A 22,800-nucleotide genomic window follows, 5' to 3' on the forward strand; every position below is an offset into this window, starting at 1 on the left:
AGGTCATGAAGGCTCGTGAACGGAATTAGTGCCCTCATAAAAGTAGCCCAAGAACGTTCCCTTGCCATGTCTGCCAAGTGAGATTACAGTGAGAAGATGGCTGTCAATGAGGAAGTGGGTCCTCACCAGACACCAAATCTGCTGGCACCTTGATCTTGGACTTGCCAGCCTCCAGAACTGTGAGAAAGACATGTCTGGTGTTTATAAGCCGCCAAGTTTATGGTATGTTTGTTACAGCAGCCCGAACGGACTAAGACAACCTGTAGTTTAACAAGACATCAGTGTGACTCATGTGCACATTGAAGTCTCAGAAGTGCTGCTTTATAACGATATTTTTAAAGATCAGGCTCTTAAACAGTTCTCTTTCCAGGTTTGAGATACATATTTTTTCCACCATACTTGCTACAGGCCACACTAGGTCAGTGGTTAGCCCAGGTCTCAGCCCTCAAATGAGCCCCCGATTCTAGTCACTGGGCCTAGAATGACAAAGTCCTTTCGGCCAGCTCCAGGCAGATCGTCACCCTCTGTGCAGCAGTCAGCTTCTCCTGCTTCTGGATGAGGCTTTGGGATTAGGGTTTCTGTAGGAAGTCAGCAGGGCACTTGGTTTGGGACCTCGTTCTGCCACTGTATGTGCTGGTGCTTTACACGTATTATCATGTTAACCCTCACAAGACTCATACAAGGAGGCATCACTGTCCCCATTTTCAGAGAAGTGCCCAAGGTCACATGATTAGAAAACACACAGGTGGGAATTGAAATCAGCATGATTACAAACCCTTCCTTCTATGTGGTCTCCTGTCACTTACCCACTGTAGCCTGCGGTTTTCTTATCTAATTCAAGACGAGCTACACACATCCTTCTACCTCTAAAATCTTTGGATTCCTTGATATATTGAACTCTTATGAGCTTCACTGCTGATTAAGAGGAATTCTGTAATAATAAATATACTCTTCAGAGCTCTTCTCTACTGTTTGAGTACCCAGCCAACAGTTCTCACATCATTTATTACAGTTTTTTTTAAAGCAGCTCTTTACTTATCTGCTTCTTCTGTTTGTAACTGTCTTCTGAGGAGGAGACGATTGGGCTGCTGTGGCTTATTTATGTTTATATCCCCAGAAGTTAGTAGCGTTTTTTTATATATATTTAGTACTCAATAAATATTTATTGAAGTACACGACACTAGTGGATGCAAAACTAGACTAGGAAACCCTTCAATTGTAGGACCCAAGTGTTCGAGTCAATATTTAATATAAATCCATTATGTTTATATCCACATGTTTGTATTCATAAAATAAAGCCACCATTCTGTTGCACGGTGGAGGATTTATTTCACACATCAATTCTTTCAAATGGGTAGGGGTCTTCTGTTCTATATTTTCTCTGCTCAGTGGAACAATAAGTTTGAAAGAAAGAGGCATACATGATAGGAGAACTTAATGGCAGTATGACAACCATTGATCTAGTTACAAATGATAGTTTTGAAAACGGAATGTGTAAGTTTTTTATAGGGTTAATTAAGATCAGGGGTTCTCAGCTGGGGCCCATTTAGCCCCGTGAGGGACATTGGGCAATGTCAGGAGACATTTGTGGTCGTCAAAACCAGTGGAGAAGTTGTACTGGCATCTAGTGGGAGAGGCCAGACATGTTGCGAAATATCCTACAATGCACAGAACAGCCTCCAAGAAAGAATTATCCAACCCCAAATGTCATTCGTGCTGAGATTGAGAAACCCTGGTTTAGATAGACCCTCAAATAGTGCTGGGCTTTTAGTACGTTCTTTTCGGTTGAGTGCTTGACTCAGCACACGACCTCTGACATCCACGGCACCTCCATGATTGAATAAAGAGCATCATTGTCTAATGGCGATCCAGACGCACTGTATGTGCCAGAGCTGCCCTCTGAATCAGCAACAGTGTGACCCCCTCAAGGGCCTTCCGTTCTCGGAGCCTACCAGGGTGCCCACCGTCCAAACAGGTCACTGTATGTGCCACTGATCTGTTTATATATATGCACATCACCCATAACTAGGCCACATACTCCTTGCTGGCAGAGAACATGTTTTTTCACTGCACCCCATTGGCCACCATTTCCCATAATTCCACCTTAAAATGCTTTGTCACTCAGGGCATGATAATGATGCCGTCTTTTTGGAATTCAATTGTTAAACAGTTGTTTATCTGTAAATATCCTCTATGATAAATTGCAACTAGACAGAATGTGTAGTCACCAGAATCATCCATCCTTCCACCATTCTGGATAAATTGGGATTCATATTATTTGGCGTTCAGATCTGTGTTCCTGGGGTCAGAGTTCATGTAAGTTTAAATGTTTAGGGTTAGAGATAGAGAATTCCTTAAGCTCTGTTTTCTTCCTTGATTCTCTGATTCGTGGGGATGTTGTCTTTATCTGGGAAATAAAATGGAGCCTTCACTCACACAAGAAAAATAAAAACAAACAAACAGAAAGCTGATCTGACTAGGTAGATATTTGTCTTTGGTAAGGCATGATGGGAGGTTGATATGTAAAGGTATTTGCCAGAGGATCAGCCCTACGAAAGCTTGTGATGCAGGTAGAAGGTGTGTTTAGCATTCATCTGCTCACTTCCCTGGACAACCTCCCACCCCATGGTACACCCCCGCTGCAGCCCGGTGTTCTCAGACGTCACTGGTGCCTGCTGCCAGAAGGACCATCTGAGGAGCACTTAGTATTTGGGCACTGAGACATGCAATGTCTTGTCCGTACCAGGAGCACTTGCTTTTTAAAACAGGAACCCAAAAGAATGAATCACTAATGGTAGAATTTCAAATATTAGACCATAAGGGCAGGATCGATTTTGAGAAGTCCTTCCTCCCTCAGGTCACACTGTCTTTAAGTGTAAGCAGGTAAAGAAGGCGCCAGAAAGACTTCAGGTCCAGGTCCTGTGAGAGGATAAGATTTAAAAAGATTCATATTTAAGCTTTTGTTTTTATTTTTCTGCGGCTGTCAACTGGGAGCAAGTACCTTTAGCTTTTTTTTTGTTTTTTATTTTATTTTACTGAAGTATAGTTGATTTACAATGTTTCAGGTGCACAGCAAAGTGATTCAGTTATACATATATGTATATATACTTTTTCAGATTCTTTTTCATTATAAGTTATTGCAAGATATTGAATATAGTTCCCTGTGCTGTACAGTAGGTCTTTGTTATCTGTTTTATATACGGTAGTGTGTATCTGTTAATCCCAAACTCCTAATTTATCCCTCCACCCGCACCTTTAGCTTTTCATAGATGAAAGAAGACAGATTCTAAGGCTGTTAGGTCTCTGCAGACTTGTGTCACCCTAAGAAGCTTATTAATAGATCAACAACAATACATAATTATATTTTATTGCAGTCAGAAACTGGTTTTCTTTGGAGCCCTTTAGGGCCAGGACTTTTAGTTCTTAAGCAGTGTTGAGAGTGCAGTTTAGAAAGCTGTAGGACTTCAGATGGTGGTACTATTTACTAAGCGCTTACTACGTGTCTGGCACTAGTCCATTTTCCAGTCGTGACCCTACCAGTAGGTTGCTTTTTTATTATCATCCCCGTATGACAAGTGAGGAAGTCCAAGGTCACAGCAAGTGCATGCTAGAGCCAGGCCTTGAACCCATGCTTCCGGGCCAAGGTGTCTTAGCTCCTCCCATCATAACCAGGCTGCCTACGCTGTCCTCAGGGAGCTTTCCCACGGAAGGAAATGGAAAGAGACGATGCTTCTAAATAATGCTAATACAGCTCTTGCTTGCTTGCTTTGCAGGTTTGGGAGGTGCCCTGGGTTACCTTTTGGGTGCCATCGACTGGGCCCACCTGGAACTGGGAAGACTGCTGGGCACAGAATTCCAGGTCATGTTCTTCTTCTCCTCGTCGGTGCTCACTTTGTGTTTTATTATCCATCTGTTCAGTATCCCTGAAGCCCCACTTAGAGATGTTGCCAAGGACATTCCTCCACAGCAAGCCCCTCAGGACCTTGCATTGTCATCAGACAGAACGTATGAGTATGGGTCTATTGAGAAAGTTAAAAATGGTTATGTACACCCAGAGCTGGCGCTGCAGGGAGAAAAAAACAAAAATCCTGCTGAACAGGTAAAGATGCAACTTCTTTTTTATTACCTTAGGAAAAATATTCTTGTTCTGGTCTTTTGTTCAGATTTTTAAAAATTATTCTTTGTCTGTGTTTCGTTTGCTTATTTGATGCGAAAAGTCTTGTGAATCCTCAAATCCCCAGTAGCTATTATCCCTTGGAATTAAAACTTTGCACCTAATAGAAAAATGTGTGCATTTTCTTCTAGTCCTCCTGTCTCTTACTCTTTTCAGACCGTCAAACCAGGGAAGATGAAGCCAGTTGAAAATGTAAGGCCATAAGAGAAGCCTTGACTCATCCTCAGGACACAAGAAGTATCTTCACTTCTTAGATTAGGATTATAAATTTGTATTCCAGACAGCAGCATCCCTGGGTAGGGAACTGGAGGAACTAAGAGGTTATTGGGATGAAGCCTTCATTTTATCTTGATCACACAGTAAATAGAGAAAAGATGAGAATGTAGGTTTCCGGAGACCTGCTTAAACCTTTGCGGCTCCAGGCTACCTGGAGGAGGACACTCACACTCCCTGCTGATCTCAGTTAGGATGGAGCCCCTCGCTGTGCAGTTCTGCAAGGCAGCACGGGAATCATGGAAGAGCCATACGATGGAACCCATTCGATCATTAAAGGATCTGTGTGTTTTTGAAGATTTATTTAAGACATAATATATCAGATAAAACACACATACATATACAAAATGATCTCCACTGTGGGAAAAGCTACGCAGATCCAGAGAAAAAATAGAAAGGATATATACCCAAAATGTTAATTGAAGTTATTGTCGCTGGGTGATGGGCTAACAGGTGGTTTTCATTTTCTTTTCTAAACCCTTCAGTCTATTCAACATTTCTATAATAGACAAGTATTACTTTGAAAATAAAGAAAAATAATGTCAGGGTTTAAGGAACAAAACAAGACAGGGTTTACTAAAGATAAGTAGCTATTATAGATTATGCCTGCCTCTTTGCCCTATTGATAGATTATGACTTGCCCTCAAAGGGTCACCCAGCAGAGGCTGTCTTATTCTACCCCGAGGCTGTTGTGATGATCAAATGAAATCAAGTGAGTAGAAGTCTTTTGAAAGGCATAAAACCCTCCACACCATTAAGACATGCATCAAATGTAATTAACTTGTATTAGTATGTGTCACACGCACAACACTGTAGGCTCTGAATGGTTCTATTATGTGACTTAAAAAATAAAAGCAAAACAACATAAGAAAAAAAAAAAAAGAGAAACATATCTTAGGCTCAAAGCCAAGCATCTGACACCTCTATTCCAAAAGTGCATCTTGGGAGCTTCCAGCTGAGCAATGGGTGTCTCCAAGGTGTCAGGGCCAAGGCCCTGGCCATCTTGTTTGTCAAAGTCATTACTTTCCAAAACGAGGGTGGCTGTGCAATTTGAGAACTGGGATTTTTTTTTTTAATGGCAAGAGGCCTGAATTATTTCATTTATTGTTCGAGCTGGATACCATAAAATCCATCTCTAGTTCCTCCATGCCATCAGTTACTCCCTTCAATATTTAGTCTCCTTCTGGTGGCACTTTTGTACAGCTCTCTCTCTCCCCCTGATGGCTCTGTGCCTTTTTCACTTATAAATCCATCACCACCCAATGTCCAGTTGACAAAGGTGCATAACGTATGCAGTAAAACATTTCCCAGCGGCTCAGAACCATTGCAAGGGCTTCACAAAGGGAATTGACGCGTCAGTGAATAAGAAGCCAGCTGCATTTTCATTCTGAGTTAAAATACCCAAAGGGACTTTAAGTATTTACATTCACAGCTTTTACAGAAAGACTAGGCACGATTTTGAAGCTCATATTTATTTTTGGAAGAAAAAAAATTAGGTTAACAATGAAAGCAGGCTGAAAATTATGTATAAGGCAGAAGCATAAATTAATGTTTGGAATGAGACTGAATACTTGCTGGTCAGATTCACTTTTTAAAATTTTGAATTTTTGGAAAGAAAGGAAAGAAAGTGAAGATAAATCACTTTGAGGCGTGAAAATCAGGCTGTTGTTTCCCAGTCTATACCTTTAATTGCTTCTTCCTGTGGTCAAGGAAAAAAGTAATAGTTCTTCATTGGATTTCTGTTATGGTCACCATTTATTTTGACAAATACCATATTCTACATGCAGAGAATGTTTATTTTTCCTAACTCCAAGGTAATGTCTATACTTTTTAATACTGATTAAGTATAAAAAAAATCAGTTGAGGCATAGTCATAAATACTACAAAACTGATGAATTAAAAAAATCAACTTGTACAACGAACCTACGATGAGTAAATATAATTTTCTGCATCAAAGAATAAAAAGCATTATCATATAAGGTTAAGAGCTATGAAACAATTTGCTATTATAGTTAAAAGAGAAAATCTCAGGAGACTGTCTTATAAATAAACGAGCCAGGACCCAATATCATTATGTCAAGACTCAGAATAAATAAAAATCTGACAAGAAACACCCATTACCCCATCATGGTTAATGTTTATTGTCTCAGGGTCTTCAGGGCAGGTGATTGCTTCATATTCCTGAGGTTTCTTTCTTCTCTCATATGTCAAGCTATTAAAGGCTCTTTCCTTTTTTTGTATTTCAAAACAGTTGTGTCAATGGTTCAAAATTTTTCATTCTCTCAAGGCTACTGATACCCATAAATTATAGCCTCTGGTTTTAACGTAATTTAAGTCTAGATTAAAGAATTGTGGGCATATGTCGTCATTGTGTGTGTGTGTGTGTGTGTGTGTGTGTGTGTGTTCTACAATGTTCTCACTTCTGACTTGACATAGGGCTCGTCTACACCTGTTGGCTGATGGCAGGATCCAGAGAAATAAACTAGGAGGAGGTACCTGGCCCAGAGCAGGGAGCTGATTGGCTCTATGTGGTAGTTTTCTGTTGCTACATAACAAACTACCACAAATTTAGCAGCTTAAAACCGTACCCATTTATTATCTCACAGTTCTGTAGGTCAGAAGTCTGGGTGGGCTCAGCTGCATTCTCTGCTCAGGGTCTCAAAAGGCAGAAACCAAGGTGTTGGTGAAGCTGCCTTCTCATCTGGAGGCTCCAATGGGGAAGAATCAGCTTTGAGCTCATGCAGGTAGAATCCAGCTTCTTGTGGTTGCAGATGTTCTCGTTTTCTTGTTAACTGATGATGGCCAGGGATCACTCTCATTTCCTAGAGGCCACACCCAGGTCCTTTCCATGTGGCCCCCTTCACCTTCAAAGCCAGCAATTCTTGAGCTTTGAGACTTTCTGGCTTCCCCTTCTGCTCCCAGCCAACTGGGAGAAATATAGAGAAAACTCTATGTTTTTTAAAGGGCTGATGTGACTTGATAAGGGTCACCCAGGTAATCTCCCTATTAATTAACTCAAAGCCAACTGATTAGTAACCTTAGTTATATCTGCAAAATCCTTTTGCCATGTAACGGAACAGAATCATGAGGATGGAGATCATAGAGGCCATCTTGGAATTCAGACTACTACATTTTAAGAGTCAAGAAAGAGGCTTCCCTGGTGGTACAGTGGTTAAGAATCCACCTGCCAATGCAGGGGACATGGGTTCGATCCCTGGTCTGGGAAGATCCCACATGCCACAGAGCAACTAAGCCCGTGCGCCACAACTACTGAGCCTGCTCTCTAGAGCCCATGAGCCACAACTACTGAAGCCTGCGCGCCTAGAGCCCGTGCTCGCAACAAGAGAAGCCACCGCAATGAGAAGCCTGCGCATCTCAACGAAGAGTAGCCCCCTCTCGCTGCAACTAGAGAAAGCCCACGCACAGCAACAAAGACCCAACGCAGCCAAAAAAAAAAAAAAAAAAAAAAAAGTCAAGAAATCTAAGAATTATACTAGGGGCTGGCTGAGATCTATGAGCTTCATCCTCAGCAGTGGTTCTGTTGTTCAAAGATAGGAAGCTAGATATGCCTTACATCTTGGCTCAACGCAAGCTTTATTTCCAGTCCCTTCACCCTCATATCCCCAAAGCCCTGTTCCTGACCTGAAACTGCTAAGTATCTGCACGTACTTAACAGAACACCTCTTATGAGAACACTCAGTGGAAACCTTGGCACCATGCCCAGGAAGTGCGACCTTGTGTGATAGTCTACCGACAGATATGTAACATGGCTGTATGCTTTGCTCCCACAGCTGGCTGTGTGTCTACACTGAACGTCACACCTGTTTGCTGTTTTATTCCAGACTCGGAGGGCAGTGACCATGAAGTCACTGCTGAGGGTGCTGTTGAGCATGCCTCCCCACTACCGCTGCCTTTGCATCAGCCACCTCATCGGATGGACCGCCTTCCTGTCCAACATGCTCTTCTTCACAGACTTCATGGGCCGGGTAAGGGGCATGTCTGTGCACACGCTCATTATCTCACACACCTGTCCCTCCATCAGCACCTGTGGAGCTTCTGAGCCAGCCTCTAAGATGGGCACAGTAAGAGTGTAGGAAAGAGTACCTTCAAGGAGCTGGCTTACAGACAGATTCCAGAGGGAAGTTACTACACCCTACACAACTAGAGGACACTATGCGATGGGACCAGTACTTGATCAAATACAACAAATAAGGAAGAAAAATCAAGGTGAACTGTAGCGGTCACAGCAGGCTTAATAAAGGAGGTGCAGTGTGATTTGGATCTTGAAAGGTGAGAAGGAGTTGGAGAGGGAGGGGTGAAGGAGAAAACATTCTAGGCAGGCATAGGAATGGCATGTGTAGAGATGAGTCAGAAGCCTGTTGGTTGTACCAGAATATGGGTGGCCGGGTTGCCTATGGCGGGTAGAGCCAGCTGTTAGGCAGAAGGAGGGGTGTTAAAAATCCAGGGGGATGTTGTTTAGACTTTATGCATTAAGACCTCCTGAGGGTCCTCGAATGGAGGTGTGAAAGGATGAAAGGGTGACGTGCTCATGGGAGAATGAGGTCTGAGCCCCAGGAAGGGGTGAAGAAGCAGAACGTTTGAGAAGGGGTCCTTACCAGCCTGCACTGGTAACTCAGTGGCCCCAAATCTCTCTTGCAGATCGTGTACCACGGGGACCCCTACAGCGCACACAACTCCACGGAGTTCCTCATCTACCAAAGAGGGGTCGAGGTTGGATGCTGGGGTTTGTGCATCAACTCTGTGTTTTCCTCACTTTATTCTTGTGAGTCTCCTCCTCCTAAGGATGTCTTCTGCGGGCTGGCGGAATCTTGGATTTTATACATCTGTATTTCTATATTTTTTTGCTCTCTAAGATGCCAGATTCTTGATAAATATATATGGAGGTCAGGAAAAACTATTTCCTTAGAAAGGACCGCATCAAGTAGCCTTTTCCCTAGTGAATTCTGGGTATCATTTTCCTCAGTGATTACTTTGTACTTGCAGTCAGTGGGATCCTAATCAAAATCCTTTGGAAAGCAACAGGAGATCTTGTAAACAATATGGTGAAGTATTGGATGGATGAGGGGTAGTCACAGCCAAGATTACTGATTAACGCTAGGTCTGTGTTCTGCTGGAATAAGGGCACTGGTAGCATTTCATAGATGTGCTTATCAGTCTTGACAGAAAATGAGGGATGGTTAATATGCTAGGTGACAAAATGAACGTATAAAATAACTTAAGCTCAGATGGGCGGGTATGTAACAGGGCCACTCTTCCAGATTGAGAACAACAGCTTACCTTCTCAGACCCCAGCTTTCCATGGGGTCTGGAGTCTATTAACCCCCCTTGGCTAAGATTACCTGTGAGGACACTGTAAACAAAGGGATTTCTGGGATTGGTTTTAAATAAGTCCAAACGGATGTACTCCGACTCTAGGGCATCACACAGGCTTGCTTTGTGCTGGCTAATTTGTTTGGGAGTCTCCAAGTGCTGTACACATTGAATTAAGTAAAAACTCTGGCCTATAAAACGTATGCAGGTCCCCCTTTTGGAGTGGAAATCCGAGAGCTTCTCTGGCATTGTGGGGAGAATAGCTGGTCCCCAGGGCAGAGCTCCAGGCTTTGGACAGGCCCAGGGGACAACAGGGGTATGGCCGAGGTTGGGGGGGAGGCATTGGGGACAATCCCTGTTACCATTCTCAGGGGCATCATTCTGTCACTGAACCGTGCTTCTTGTGGGGATGGAGGCTGAATATATGTAATGACCCCTAGTCTGGCATTTAGCCCTTTGCTAAGCCATAGCACAGTGGGAAACCTGCTTCGAGATCAAGAAAAATCTCTTCAAAGTGTAGCACAGTTGGGAAAAGGGGACCTAATATAAGCGTATTCATGAGCCCAGTCATCATAAAACCATAAAATTCATTACTTTCAAATTTATGGTAACCAAGTAGTGGTGGCTTAAAGCTTACGTTTCCTCAGCAAACCCATTTTTCCCCGCTTAGAGTGTACGAATTAAGGAAACTCCAGGGCGCTTGCTTCGGCAGCACATATACTAAAAGGAAAGAAAAGAAAAGAAAACTCCAGGAGGACGATTTCAACTACCTAGAATCAGGGAGTGTTAGACTGAAAGGATTTAATAAATTATCCATCTCAATCCCTTTGTGCTTTCAAGAGGTGGGGGGAATATTTACCACTATTCTCATTCTTGTAAGAGGAAAACATTTTTCTAAAAGTCATTAGTATTTGAATTTTGTGTCAAGTTTAACTTGTTTTCCTCAAAAAATTCCCTTCTAGGGACCCTTCCATTAATCTAGTCTGAGTTCCTGTATGAATTTCATGGCATTTGAAAATTCAAAAGCATGTTATTTTTTAGAGCCTTTCCAGTTAAAATCCCTGTGTATAAAGAATACCTACTATTTGAATAATTTTCCAAAGTTATATTAATGCATAAATCTATGGGATCCCTATCACTGTGAATTAGAACTAAAATTTTCTTTATAAAATACCAACCAGCCCTACCCAAGGATCTTCAGGGGCTCTCGTGCCCATAAGATAGAGTAAAAGTCCTGATCTGGGCACTCCGGGATTCACAGTTTGGCCGGGCTCACACTTGGACCTTTGCCACTCCCACACAGGAACTCCTCCAGTGACCCACTGCACGGACGTTCTCACCTCTGTGTATTTGCTTTTGGTTTCTTCCACCCGAACTGCTGTTTCTACCTCCCCACCCAGACCCAACTCCAATATGTCTCTCTCTGTGCAATCTTTCAAGTCTTTCCCTCTGCACTCCAACCCACTCTGGGCAGAATCAATCATTTCCCTCAATTCCAGAGCACACCAGATAACCCTGTGTTCTGGACTCATCACATAACATGAGGTGCAGACCCAGAATTTCTCTCCAGACAGAGCTTAGCAGGGTTATCTGGCTGCTGGGCGGGGCGTGGGGAATGGTGATAAGGGACTTGTTTTTAAGCTCCTTTGCACAGCAGGCACACTTAGATCAATGAGTATAGCCACGCTGAGTACTGAAATATAGCCAATTGTTCATATCATACACTACTATCCATAGCTGGGGCTTAAATCAGTCATTTCCGTACAATCCTAAGGAGAGGCACAGTATGAGTTGGCGTCAGACCCAGCAGAGGACAAGTCAACTTGGCCCTTAAACTTATTGCTTTCTCTTTATGAATAAAGCATTCTTTGCTAGACTTTCCATCTTTGTAGTGAAGTTAGTTATGTTTCCAAATATCTCTATCCTCTTTTGCCTCCTTCCTGGCTGGCCTGTACACGTAGTGAGAGCATTTCCCTAATGAATACTGTGGTTATCTTTTAGGTACTGAGACAACTTAGATTACGTTTTCCGCATAAATGTAATCATTAAGCAAACAGAAACTGACCTAAATTTATGCTGCTTTTATTCTCAACCTTGACAACAGCCCTCCAAGCATGGCATGAATTTAATAGAGGAAGCACTGTTGCCCATTTAACATTTTCAGAATTCCATAATTGATACAAATGTAATAAATATTAGGTTTCTTGTCTATGCAATGTAAATCCAATAATTTTTTGAACAGATATGGAAAATTTCACTCTTGAATAGGCACATTTCTAGTATCTATCATTTGTGTATACCCTGGGTCCATGTGTTCCAGTAGAATGGGGCAGAGGAAAGACAAGGAAAGTACGGATTAAAAGCCATTTGCAGCAACATGGGTGTACCTAGAGATTGTCATACTGAGTGAAGTAAGTCAGACAAAGAGAAATATCGTATGATATCACTTATATGTGGAATCTAAAAAAAAAATGATACAAATGAACTTATTTACAAAAGGGAAACAGACTCACAGACTTAGAGAAAGAACTTATGGTTGCCAGGGGGGGAAGGGGGAGGGGGGAGAGATAGTTAGGGAGTTTGGGATTGACATGTATTATGTAACAACCTAAATGGGAAAATAATTTGAAAAAGAATGGATACATGTATATGTATAACTGAATCACTATGCTGTACACCTGAAACTATCACAACATTGTTAATCAACTATACTCCAATATAAAATAAAAAAAAACCAATTAAAAGAGGAAGATAAAGGTTTTTTTTAGGGATTTTTCCCTACTGTGGTGGAAAACATAGTAAAATGTTTTAAAGCTGAATTTCCAATTTTAAAAAATGAGCTCTACCATGAGTTCTTTATGAGCAAGCCAAGTTTACCCGCTGGGAGGGGACCCCAGTTAAGAGTCAACCATATTCAGCAACTCTGTATTTATTGACGTAATGATAGCCACCATTAACTGGATGTCTTCTGTGTGCTTGGCACCGGGCTGGGTGATTTCCTAGACATTTTACTTCATTTGATCCTGATAACAACCACCAAGAAGGGTTTTATTAGTTCCATTTTCTGATGAGGAAGCTGAGGTTTTGAGAAGTTGTGGAACTTGCCCATAGAGGGTGAAGGCACCAGCGAGGGGGAGGACCCCCTGACCAGCCTGGGAAGGGCTGGCAAGGCAGGGAGAGCATCTACAGGTGATGTATGTTCTTTACTTCCTTCTCAGGTTGTGCAGATGACATTTAGGTGGGGCAAAGAAACTGAATGAGTTGGATCATTCTGTGCAATCTGGTTGTGTTAATTTCCTCCAACCTGACTTTGGGCTGTGGGGCTAATAGAGACCTGGATTGTCATTTTGGTCTTGTTAGGCTAGATCTCTGTGAATCGGAAAGATACCCGCTTTTCTTCCATGGCTTGCTGCCCCAGGGTCCCATAACCAAGGCGGGCTTTTCAATCGCCTCTTTTGCATCCCGTTGCTATTCAGCTCCCCAGTACACAGTGCCTGGTCCTTCCCTGCAGAAAAGAAAATCAACCCAGCAAGGCAATCTCCAGCTCTTCTTTAAACAAAGGATTCAAAACTTATTCCAAAAGCCAGCTGTTTTCAAGCACAGATAAGGAGGTTCTTCTGTTCCTGACTCAGTGTTAAAGGAAGGCTAGAAAAAGTGAATCTTCAAAAGGAAAGGTTGTCTGAAATTATGAGATGATGTGAGGCACTGCCAGCTGTAATTTCTCCCTCTCTTCTCCCCACACACAGACTTTCAGAAAGCTTTGGTTCCCTACATCGGATTAAAGGGTCTTTACTTCATGGGGTATTTGCTGTTTGGCCTGGGGACGGGCGTCATCGGGCTCTTCCCGAATGTCTACTCCAGCCTGGTCATGTGCACCTTGTTTGGCGTGATGTCCAGCACCCTGTACACCGTGCCTTTTAACCTCCTCACCGCATACCACCGTGAGCAGCAGGAAGAGCAGGTGTGTTGTTGAACCTCTGCACCGAGTGACGTCCGGACTCACCTCGAGGCTGGGGGAGCTTGCTAGGAAAGTGTAGAGCAGAGCTGGAGAACAGGGCTTCTTGAAACAGCAGCACTAAGATGTCCAGCCAGATGTAACGATGGTCTAGCCAAGGCCTGACCACTTTCCCAGCCCACCCCCTCCTTACTCTGAAGCCCTGTGCACCTGGGAGCAGTCGGGCAGGTACCATTACTCCCATTAGTCAGATTAGGAAAGGTGAGGTTGGTAATGCTGAGAAACCAGCCCACAATCACACAGAGACAAAGCAAGGGGAACTCTGGGCTCATGACATGTCCAGCATACCTGCAGTGTTTCTGGATGCCACAACGAGGGCCCAGGCCCTCAACCACTGCAGAGGTGCCTGGTGCAATTTCCGGGAGTTACTGGTTGAGCGACGTTTTCCTTGGAAGTCCGGGTTTTGGTAAGTCATGCCCTGTGTGCAGGGAGGAAAGCTGGTCGCAGGTGGTCATCTCACCAGCTGCCTCAAGGGAGGCCCGCCCCATCTCCATCTAGGAGCTCAAGCCAGAGGGCAAGACCCTATGCTGCCCTAAAAAAGCACTAGGTTTGGTATTTCTGCTCTTAAGATTACCACGTTTTCTTGTCCAGATATGCAACTTTTCCCCCTGAAAATAGGCTTACATTTCTTTAACTGTAAAAGTTAAAGAGGTGGCTATTAGCTTAATCCATCACAGTAGGAAACTGCAAAAACGCTGAACACGCGTCCATGTGACCGCAACGCTGGTCTTCTTTTTCATCATTTGATCTGGTAAACACAGCAGGAGAGAGTTGCACCAGGTGTTAAAACCTTTTAAACAAGAGTTGTAGCTGTCCTCTTCCCTAGCAGACATGGTCACTAATGTTTCAATGCATGGCAGGTGCTTTGCTGCTAAAGAGACAGCTACCATAAAGAACTATCCCTCCAAGAGGGAGTTGGATGGTACTAGGCCCAAACACAGAGGCTTTGGACTCAGAGAACCCTGGATTCAAATCCTGCCCCCCCCTTTTGACAGCTATGTGACACTGGGGATCTTATTCATTTATTTATTAAATATCACTCAAAATGAGTTCATGTTTAGATGGGGTAATACAATCATGTCGTTCAACAGCCACAGTGATATACATGTACGTGTGCATCCCCTCCCTCGCCTCCCCACTCTGGGCTCCTACATGTAACCACTCTCATCAGGTCTTTGTCTATTTTTGCAGTATCTTTTAATGAAAATCCAGCGATTATGGATCCGTTTTCTTACTTTCCCTTTCTTATTCAAAGGATAATGTGCGTGTTCCTGCACAATGATTTTTTTTCTCATTTAATAGTATAGGAATTATCATTCAAACTCTCAGAGCCTTAGTTTTCTAATCAATGAAGTGGGAATGATACACCCACCTTAGAGAGTTGTCGGAAAATTAAATGAAAGCAGATAGTGTAGGTAATCTGCTTAGCATAATGCCTACCTGACACCTGGCAAAGACTCAAAAAATGGTAGGTAGTAGTAGTATTGTTATCACGGGACTAATGATTACGATATGTGCATCGAGGGAGGTGGTAAGAGTGAGATGAAGGAAGGTATGTGAAAGAGCCTTGCACAAGGCCTAGCACATATATGATACCCAATAAATGGCAATGTTGTCAACCAATTCCGACCAAATATCAAACTAATCAAATATGAATCTACTAAGCAAGAAGCAACCATACTTTGAAAGGTGGAATTGCTTTTTATGTTGCTCCCCCTACACATATCTGTGATTCAACATCCTTCTGAAAATGTTTGAACTGTAACCACTAGGGAAGAGAAGGAATGGGAGATGTACTGAGCTTCTACCGCATGGTATTTATTGACTTACTGATTTATTGAAGAGATAATTTTGCGTTCTTAACCATTGAACTCCCATAGGTGTGAACGGTGGAATTTCAGACTTTGTGGCAGGTGGGGAAGAAAGGTGCAGGCAGGGGGGTGGAGCTTGAATCAGGAGTTGATAAACTGTCTTCTTGGCCGAACGTGGTCTGACACCTGCTTTTCTGTACAGTCTGTCGTGTACAGACACGACAGGAATTCTAGGAATTCTCTGACAATTTTAAAATGAGTTTTAAAACATCAGCAGAAGGATAATATTTGCGACAGGGGAAACTTACATGAAATTCAAATACCCGTGTCTTAGAATTCTGTTGGAAGGCCACCTGGTTTACGTTCTGCGGCTGCTTTTGCACTGCAGCTGCAGAGTGGTGTAGTTGCAGCTGAGATCAACAAGCTGCAAGTATTTATTACCTGGCTTTTTATAGAAGTTTGCTTGCTGCCTTCTGCCCTGAAGGACAGTTGGTGCAGATCAAACGCTGTTCCTGTGCTTCCCTTGCAGAGACAGCAGGCCCGGTGCGGGGGCCCGGACGGCAGCGTGAGAGGGCAGGGCGTGGACTGCGCCGCCCTCACCTGCATGGTGCAGCTGGCTCAGATCCTGGTTGGAGGCGGCCTGGGCCTTCTGGTCAACATGGCCGGGAGCGTCGTCGTCGTGGTGATCACAGCCTCTGCGGTGTCACTGATGGGCTGTTGTTTTGTGGCTCTCTTTGTTAGATATATGGATTAGGTCAATAAAGAGACATCGTTCCTAATCCCAGACACAGTGGAGCACATGGCAGGAGATCGATCTTTTCTTTAGCTCTGCACTGTTTGTATCTGCCCATTGGATGCCGCGTGTTACGACTTCAGCTGCGGTGATCTGCCCACTCCTCACTCTCAGCCAGCCCTCTGCACATCCGTTTCCCTATTTCAGGCATCATTTGTCTTAGGAGAGACTGGGCTACGCCTCCATTCACTGGGGGCAAAGGGCAAGTGTGGGTGACGGCACCTCCCCGGGCCTTTCTCCGTCCATCTCAGTGCAGCGGAATGGAGAGGCAGGGTCTGTTTTCCACAGGGCATTTCAGGCCTTGACGAAACCTGAGAAGCAGACTAGCACGTCCCTGTGATGCTGGGATTTATGCTGTGATGTGATTTTTTTTAAAACCTGCTGTCCATGTATAGTTGGCGGGGGGGAATAATATTTTTCGTCAAATTCACTGTAACTCAAAATATTGCCAATGATTTATTTAAAGATATTAATTCAGTCATCTTTAATTCATATTTAACTCGTTCATAATTCATGCTAATTTATAATATCCCTGACAAGTCTGCTTGAACATCTCATGCTGGAGGATTTGCTACTTTTGAAACAGCTCATCTCATTGACACAGTAAAAATCTTTCTCTCCAGTCTGCACTTTTGTTCCAGCCGCTGGAGTCTCTATGGAAGCCTTTCAAAGAACTGCCTTCCATTTCTCTTCTCCAAGTGAAGCCGTTTTCTCAGCCAGAGGTCAGCATGGTTTAATAGAGAGACCATGAGCTTTAGAGCCGGGCTGGTTTGGGATCCTGGCTTTGCTGCTCCCCAGCAAACTACAGACCCACCCAAGCCACACTCGTTCATCTGCACATTTGGGGTAATAATTCCTACCCCAGAGAGTTGCGACCATTTGTAATACGTTAACACTTACGGAGTGCTTACCACCATTCTCAGCGTTTAACCTGTGTTAACACAGCAATCTTGAGAGAGGCTGCTGTTACTGATCTGCATTTTACAGATGAGGAAACTGAGGCAGAGAGGCATTACAGAACTCGTCTGAAGCTACACAACTCCTAAGTGGCAGAGCTGGGCCTCGACCCCAGGCACTCCGGCTCTGCTGTTTCCGGTAAGAGCAGCGCTTGGGCTGACAGTTGGTCTGCACTAGAAAAATGACAGCCATTGTCACTATTTTTGAAGGCTCACCGTCCTGCTCTCCCAGACCTCGATCCTTCCATCCCCAGCCTTTCATAAGTGTTTGTCTGAATAACACCGGATGTGCCTGAGTGGTGCGGAATGATTTGCCCCCATGTTTTTACAAGTTAAAAAAATGTTTGTGGTTCTTCCTCCTGCCTCATCTTAGAGTCTGATAGTGTAGTCGTTGCCTCAGGTGAATTTCTAGCTTATCAAAACCTCCCATGTTCAAAGGGAATTTGGAGAAAGGAAACGAGCTGCTCTGAGAACAGGAACGTGGGGATTTGGGCTGTTCTCTGGTTTTTCTCCTGTGTAGCAGGATGGATGGTGTGGTAGAGTGGCCAGGCCCCTGCAGTGTCAGCTCATTTGGGGGTAGAGGTTCCGAGAAGAGGAACCGTGCTCTGGGGCTTCTTTGGGTTCTCTTTCGCAAAACTGCCGGGGGCAAAAGGGGTGCAGGCCCACTCCCAACTTCTGCTTTCCGGGGCCCGGGGTGAGAACGCTGATGAAGGCCCCTCCCTCCTCCCCCCACCCTTAGCCCCACCCAGCACTGTGAGGGCCCTTGTGTGCACCTGGGCACCTGCACACCCACAGCCTTCCCAACCCCTCCAGCCTCGACCACACCTTCAAACAGCCGCCCTCAGCCTCCCCTCGCACCTAAGTGTGCAGAGGCTCAGCGGTGTCGTTCACCTTCCGAAGGACAGGACCGCCAGAGCCCTTGTAGACTCAGGGCCACTCAGATGGGGAATTCTGACGTCTTGGGCACTGGAGCATAATCTAGAAGGTGTGCGTGTGGAGTTCAGGCTCCAGGCGGCTCTGGATTCCTTGCCATGTGGGAAGGGGTACAGGTGGGAGGGGAGGACAGAGCAGTGCCCTCTAGTAATCAGAGCCAGGGCAGGGGTCCTGGCTGCCCGGGTCTGAGGGGAGTACCAGAGAGTACCAGCCGAAGGGCAGGGCCAGATCCACTGTCACCGCGTGGCAGCCTCCCTCTCCTTCCCAGTTGCTCCAGTGGTCTCAGGCTGGGGCTGTATTCTCTCACACTCACTCTCCTCTCACCACTTGTGGGCTTCCAGGCTGCTGCAGTTCTCTTGGTTGCCTCCGTTTTGTTTTACGAACCTGATCTCTGCTGCTCTTGGGTCGTGGCTGGGGCAGTGCTAGCGTGTGTGGGGCGGCACGTCGGGGGCACCCCTGTGGATCTGGGCACTTCTGGTTTGTGTGGGGGGGGGAGGTGAGGGGAAGGAATGCAGCAACTTACACCGCAGCGGTCACCCCTTCCTGCCTCCTGCAAGACACGCAGCTTGCGTATCCGGCAACAGGCTCTCTGGGCTCCCACAGTTTATCCCGTTTTCTCCAGATTAATTTTTTCCAGACCGGGCTGAGCTTTCTCCTCAGAGCTGAGCGTGCTATTGCTTCACTTATCAACCTCTGAGCCCTGCTTTCCTCCTCTCCACAGCGGCACTTATTTTCTGCCCCCCAATCGGGTCCCCCTGCCTTCTACTAGTGTATTCACTCCCAAATGAAGTTACCACATTCACATGCAAAAATATTCCATCTTCCCCAGTCTTCCTTCCTCCCTCTCCGCCTCACGTTATCCATCTGAGCACAGCAGGGTCATGACTGACTTAGAGGAGTGACGGGGAGAACACCTGCCCCCAACCCCACAGTGTGGGTGAAGCCAGGGCTTCCAGGACCCCACGTGACACAGCACCCAGCATTACGAAAGAAACAGCACCCAGCCGCCTCTCCTGCTTCACCTACCTCTTGACCTCTGCAAGCTGTGGAAATGGAATTATGTGCTGAGTTCAGTGTTTATTTCCTGATCATTTCTCCAAGGACTGCTCAGGTGATTAAAGATTTTGAAATGAATGACTGGGTGAGCTGGGAGGGTGACCTACAGCTGAGGGTCTTCTTACCTGGACCCCCCAAGAAGTCAAGAGTAGTCATCTCTGACCAACAACAGGGCATCAGGGCCTGGTCTTTATTACAGGGGAAGCTCTTTGCAGATGGAACACTGGATGGGTTATGGGATGAAGAAGGGAGCTAGAGCACACAGCCTCTGTCTCTCTCTCTCTCTCTCTCTCTCACACACACACACACACTCAGAGTCACACTCAAATATTCAAATACTTTACTCCCTTAACTTCACTGAAGTTTGAATGAGTGAATAGAATCCAGTTTCAAAAGCCTTTAACCACCTTTGGGAACCTAAGTACTTGTTCTTAGTGTACCAATGACATATCCTCTCTGAGACAAAAATGTCTCATTCCCAGACAAATAAAGCAAGTATAGGGATATCTACATTCTTCACAGAAATCCTAGGAAATCCTGCAGGAGAAAGGGAAGCCACACGGCTTTGCTTCCCTCCCCCACCACGCACCTGGCATTCCAACCTCAAAGCCTTCCATCACTGCATTTCCTCAGCTTCAGACACCCTCTCTATGTGCCCACTCCCCCGTCTCACCTGGCAGATCTGCCCATCTAAAGTGTACCTATATTCCTGGGTCCATCTCAAATACTGCTTTGGCCAGGAAGTCTCTGATCCCCCAGGAGAATCCAGCTTTCCATCCCTGTGTTCCTATAGACAGCACTTTCTTTTAGCCCTTACTGTGACATTCAACTCACTGTCCCATGACTCATTTGCCTTGTGTACATGGCGCTGTCCCCTGCTAAATGTCAGGAATGTGTTTGTGATCCCAGCACTCAGGATAGAGCTAGGCACACGACACACATCATAAAATAAATTGCTGATGTCCACTGGATTTGATCATTTCCTTGTTGATGCTTTTGTCCTTGTGACAGACAGAAATCTTGGTCTTTGCTCCCTCTAGCCGTGTTCTCAGGAGTCCACGGGTTTGGGTGGGGACGAGATGACTCGTTTCATAGAGTATTTTCACGAAGTCCTTGCCCCCAGCCCCTTCTGTTTTTCTAGTGCCCAGAAGCACACACTTCAACATATTTCCCCCCAAATCCTGGGCTACCCACACATTATTTTATCGTCCAAATTGAAAAGGCAAGTTGCTTTGATAAAGAGAATCTCTCTGTAAATGTCTAATACCAGCGTTACACATAGATACACTGCCATGCTACTATCTGTTCTTTGTGGGTGTTTACTTGTTCATTTATTTTGTATTTTGGAGACATGGAGCGCTTACAGTTCAATTTTTATTAGCCCATGGGTCCTCAATATCAACGTCAGTAAGTTTTCTTTCTAAAGGGCAAAGAGAGACTGATGTGACTACTTTTAAAGAAAAGGATTTTTCTGTTTTCTGGAAAAGGTAACTTCTCAAGGCTACTCAGGATGGAGGATGCGAGGCAGCTTTTGTTTTTGTGGCAAGGCCTGAGTGTTTGCACTGTGTGTGTTAACAGAAAGCAGGGCCGGGGACGCTGGGGCCGTGCAGTTCACATTTGCAGCCTTAAATCTCAGACGCTACTGGGAATTTCCAACAAAATCACAAAACGATTGACAGTTCCAGAGGCTCTTTAAGCAGACATGTTTGTATAATGATTATTTATGGTATTAAAATAAGCACACAGTAGGTGCCTACATTACCTGTGTTTTGATCCCAAACTAGGTCGCCAAAGAGAACAACCGTAGCACCTTGGTCAAAACTGGCAGCTGGATGGGTAGATCGTTCGATCCCCACTCTGAGCAGCCTCAAGAAAGGACTACTGTGCCGTGACCGGAACGGAATTGTTATGAGAAATGTGTCACCCTTCAGATGGTCCCATACACTGGGGCTTAAGGAAGAATTCATCACGCATGTCAACGTGCTGACCACTCCTTAGAATGAATGGAACTTGGTTAAGGTAGAGTCCTGTGGGAATTCTGACTCCCTGCCTTCTCTCCTCAATGTTATGAACAATAAGAAACCCCACACCTGAAATCCTGGCGATCCCCTCAAAACAGACTCTCGGTACTCTTTTCCCTTTAGGACAGATTTTTCCGGAGTCTCCCATTCCCCTTCCCACCCCACGACTCCCCCTTGAAAGATCAGACTCCAGCTTCCAGGAATTTGGGTTTCAGGAACCACATTTCTACAGCATCTCTTAAGCTTCCATCTAAGCCAACGAAAAACGCGGCCGAACGATCCCCCTACTTGCTGGCCCAGAGCCTCAATCAAACCGGCATTCCGATTGCCAAAGAGTGAAGGGGGAGAGGCTGCAGGGGGGTCCCCAGTCCCAGTAGCCTGTCTACTCAGACCTCTTCAAGTTGCTCCTGGGCACAGCTCACTTGCAGCGCGCAGACCCGAACGCAAGGAGTGTCTCCAGGTACCCACACGGCTCTCAGGGGAACCCAGACGCCCAGCTTCCAGCGCGCGGCGCAGTCGCTGCTGGGGGACCCAGAGAGCCCCCTTTCTCCTTTAGGGGTCGTAGCCTGAAGAGGTCTCTCTATTCAGCCCCTCGAACTACACTGCGTCCGCTCCCTCCCGCAGAGACTCCACTCCCCCGCGAAGGGGCTCTCACACGCACGCCGGAGGGTTTTAGTCTCGCCGACCTACGAGCGCAGAGGCCATGCAGGGTCTCAGTCGGGCTCCGCGTGTGTCCGCTCTCCCCATCCCAAGTGACAAACCTTACGCACCACGGGAGGTGGCTCTCTCGCGGTGCATTTCTCCTGAGGGCGGACCAAGATTGTCACTCCTTCCTTCTAACTCCGAAGAAGTTTCTTGGTCCCACACTCTAGGCTCTCCGCCCAGCCAAGCAGCAAATCAGGCCTTCGCGCCTGGGCAGCCCCGGAGCCAAGGTGCAAAGGTTTTGTGAGTGGCTTACCCGACTGGATGCACCTTGAGGACCCCTTCAAGAGCTGGGGCGGGGGTGGGTAGTCGCTGGAACAAGTGCGCTCAGTTGTCTGCGCACCACTTGGCTGAGGCCCTCTTCCTTGTCCCCGAACTGCTTTACATTCCTGATGCCTTTCTCGGCTTCTGGGCGCCCCACACAGCCCAGCGCTGACAGCATAAGGAGAGGAAGGGGTGTGTGTGGAGACAAGGGGGACGGAGGCTGGTGGCTTGGTCCATTGAGGCTGGTCTCGGCCACTTTGCCACCTTCCTCTCTCCACCTGGGTTCGCAGCCTCCCCTCGCCGGAGAAGGTCCCCTGGCCACTTCGTAGGCTGCTCTTTTGTGTTTCTCTCTCTCCTCGTCCCTCCTACCTCTTGATCCGGGGGCCCCCAGCATCCTCTAATCCGCTCTACTCTTCCCCACCGAGGGAAGGCCACTTGGCAGTTCCTGTGTACCCCGGGCCTCAGCCTGCG

General features: G+C 45.7%; 1 protein-coding gene across 2 annotated transcripts in view; it reads left to right on the top strand.

Moving 5' to 3' along the window:
- Nucleotides 1-17,077, top strand: part of SLC45A2 (solute carrier family 45 member 2) — a 36,734-nt gene extending 19,657 nt beyond the window's left edge. The window contains exons 3-7 of one of the 2 annotated variants that reach the window (XM_082836328.1): nt 3,774-4,099; nt 8,290-8,433; nt 9,107-9,230; nt 13,525-13,739; nt 16,134-17,077. In XM_082836328.1, coding sequence (XP_082692454.1) covers nt 3,774-4,099; nt 8,290-8,433; nt 9,107-9,230; nt 13,525-13,739; nt 16,134-16,358 — 1,034 coding nt within the window. In that variant the 3' untranslated portion in view covers nt 16,359-17,077. The remainder of the gene's footprint in view (nt 1-3,773; nt 4,100-8,289; nt 8,434-9,106; nt 9,231-13,524; nt 13,740-16,133) is intronic. The other variant, XM_082836329.1, reaches the window with a different exon arrangement.
- The last annotated feature ends 5,723 nt before the right edge of the window (nt 17,078-22,800 follow it).

This window comes from Leucopleurus acutus (genome assembly GCF_964270905.1).
Source record: "Leucopleurus acutus genome assembly, chromosome: 3".
NCBI lineage: Eukaryota > Metazoa > Chordata > Mammalia > Artiodactyla > Delphinidae > Leucopleurus > Leucopleurus acutus.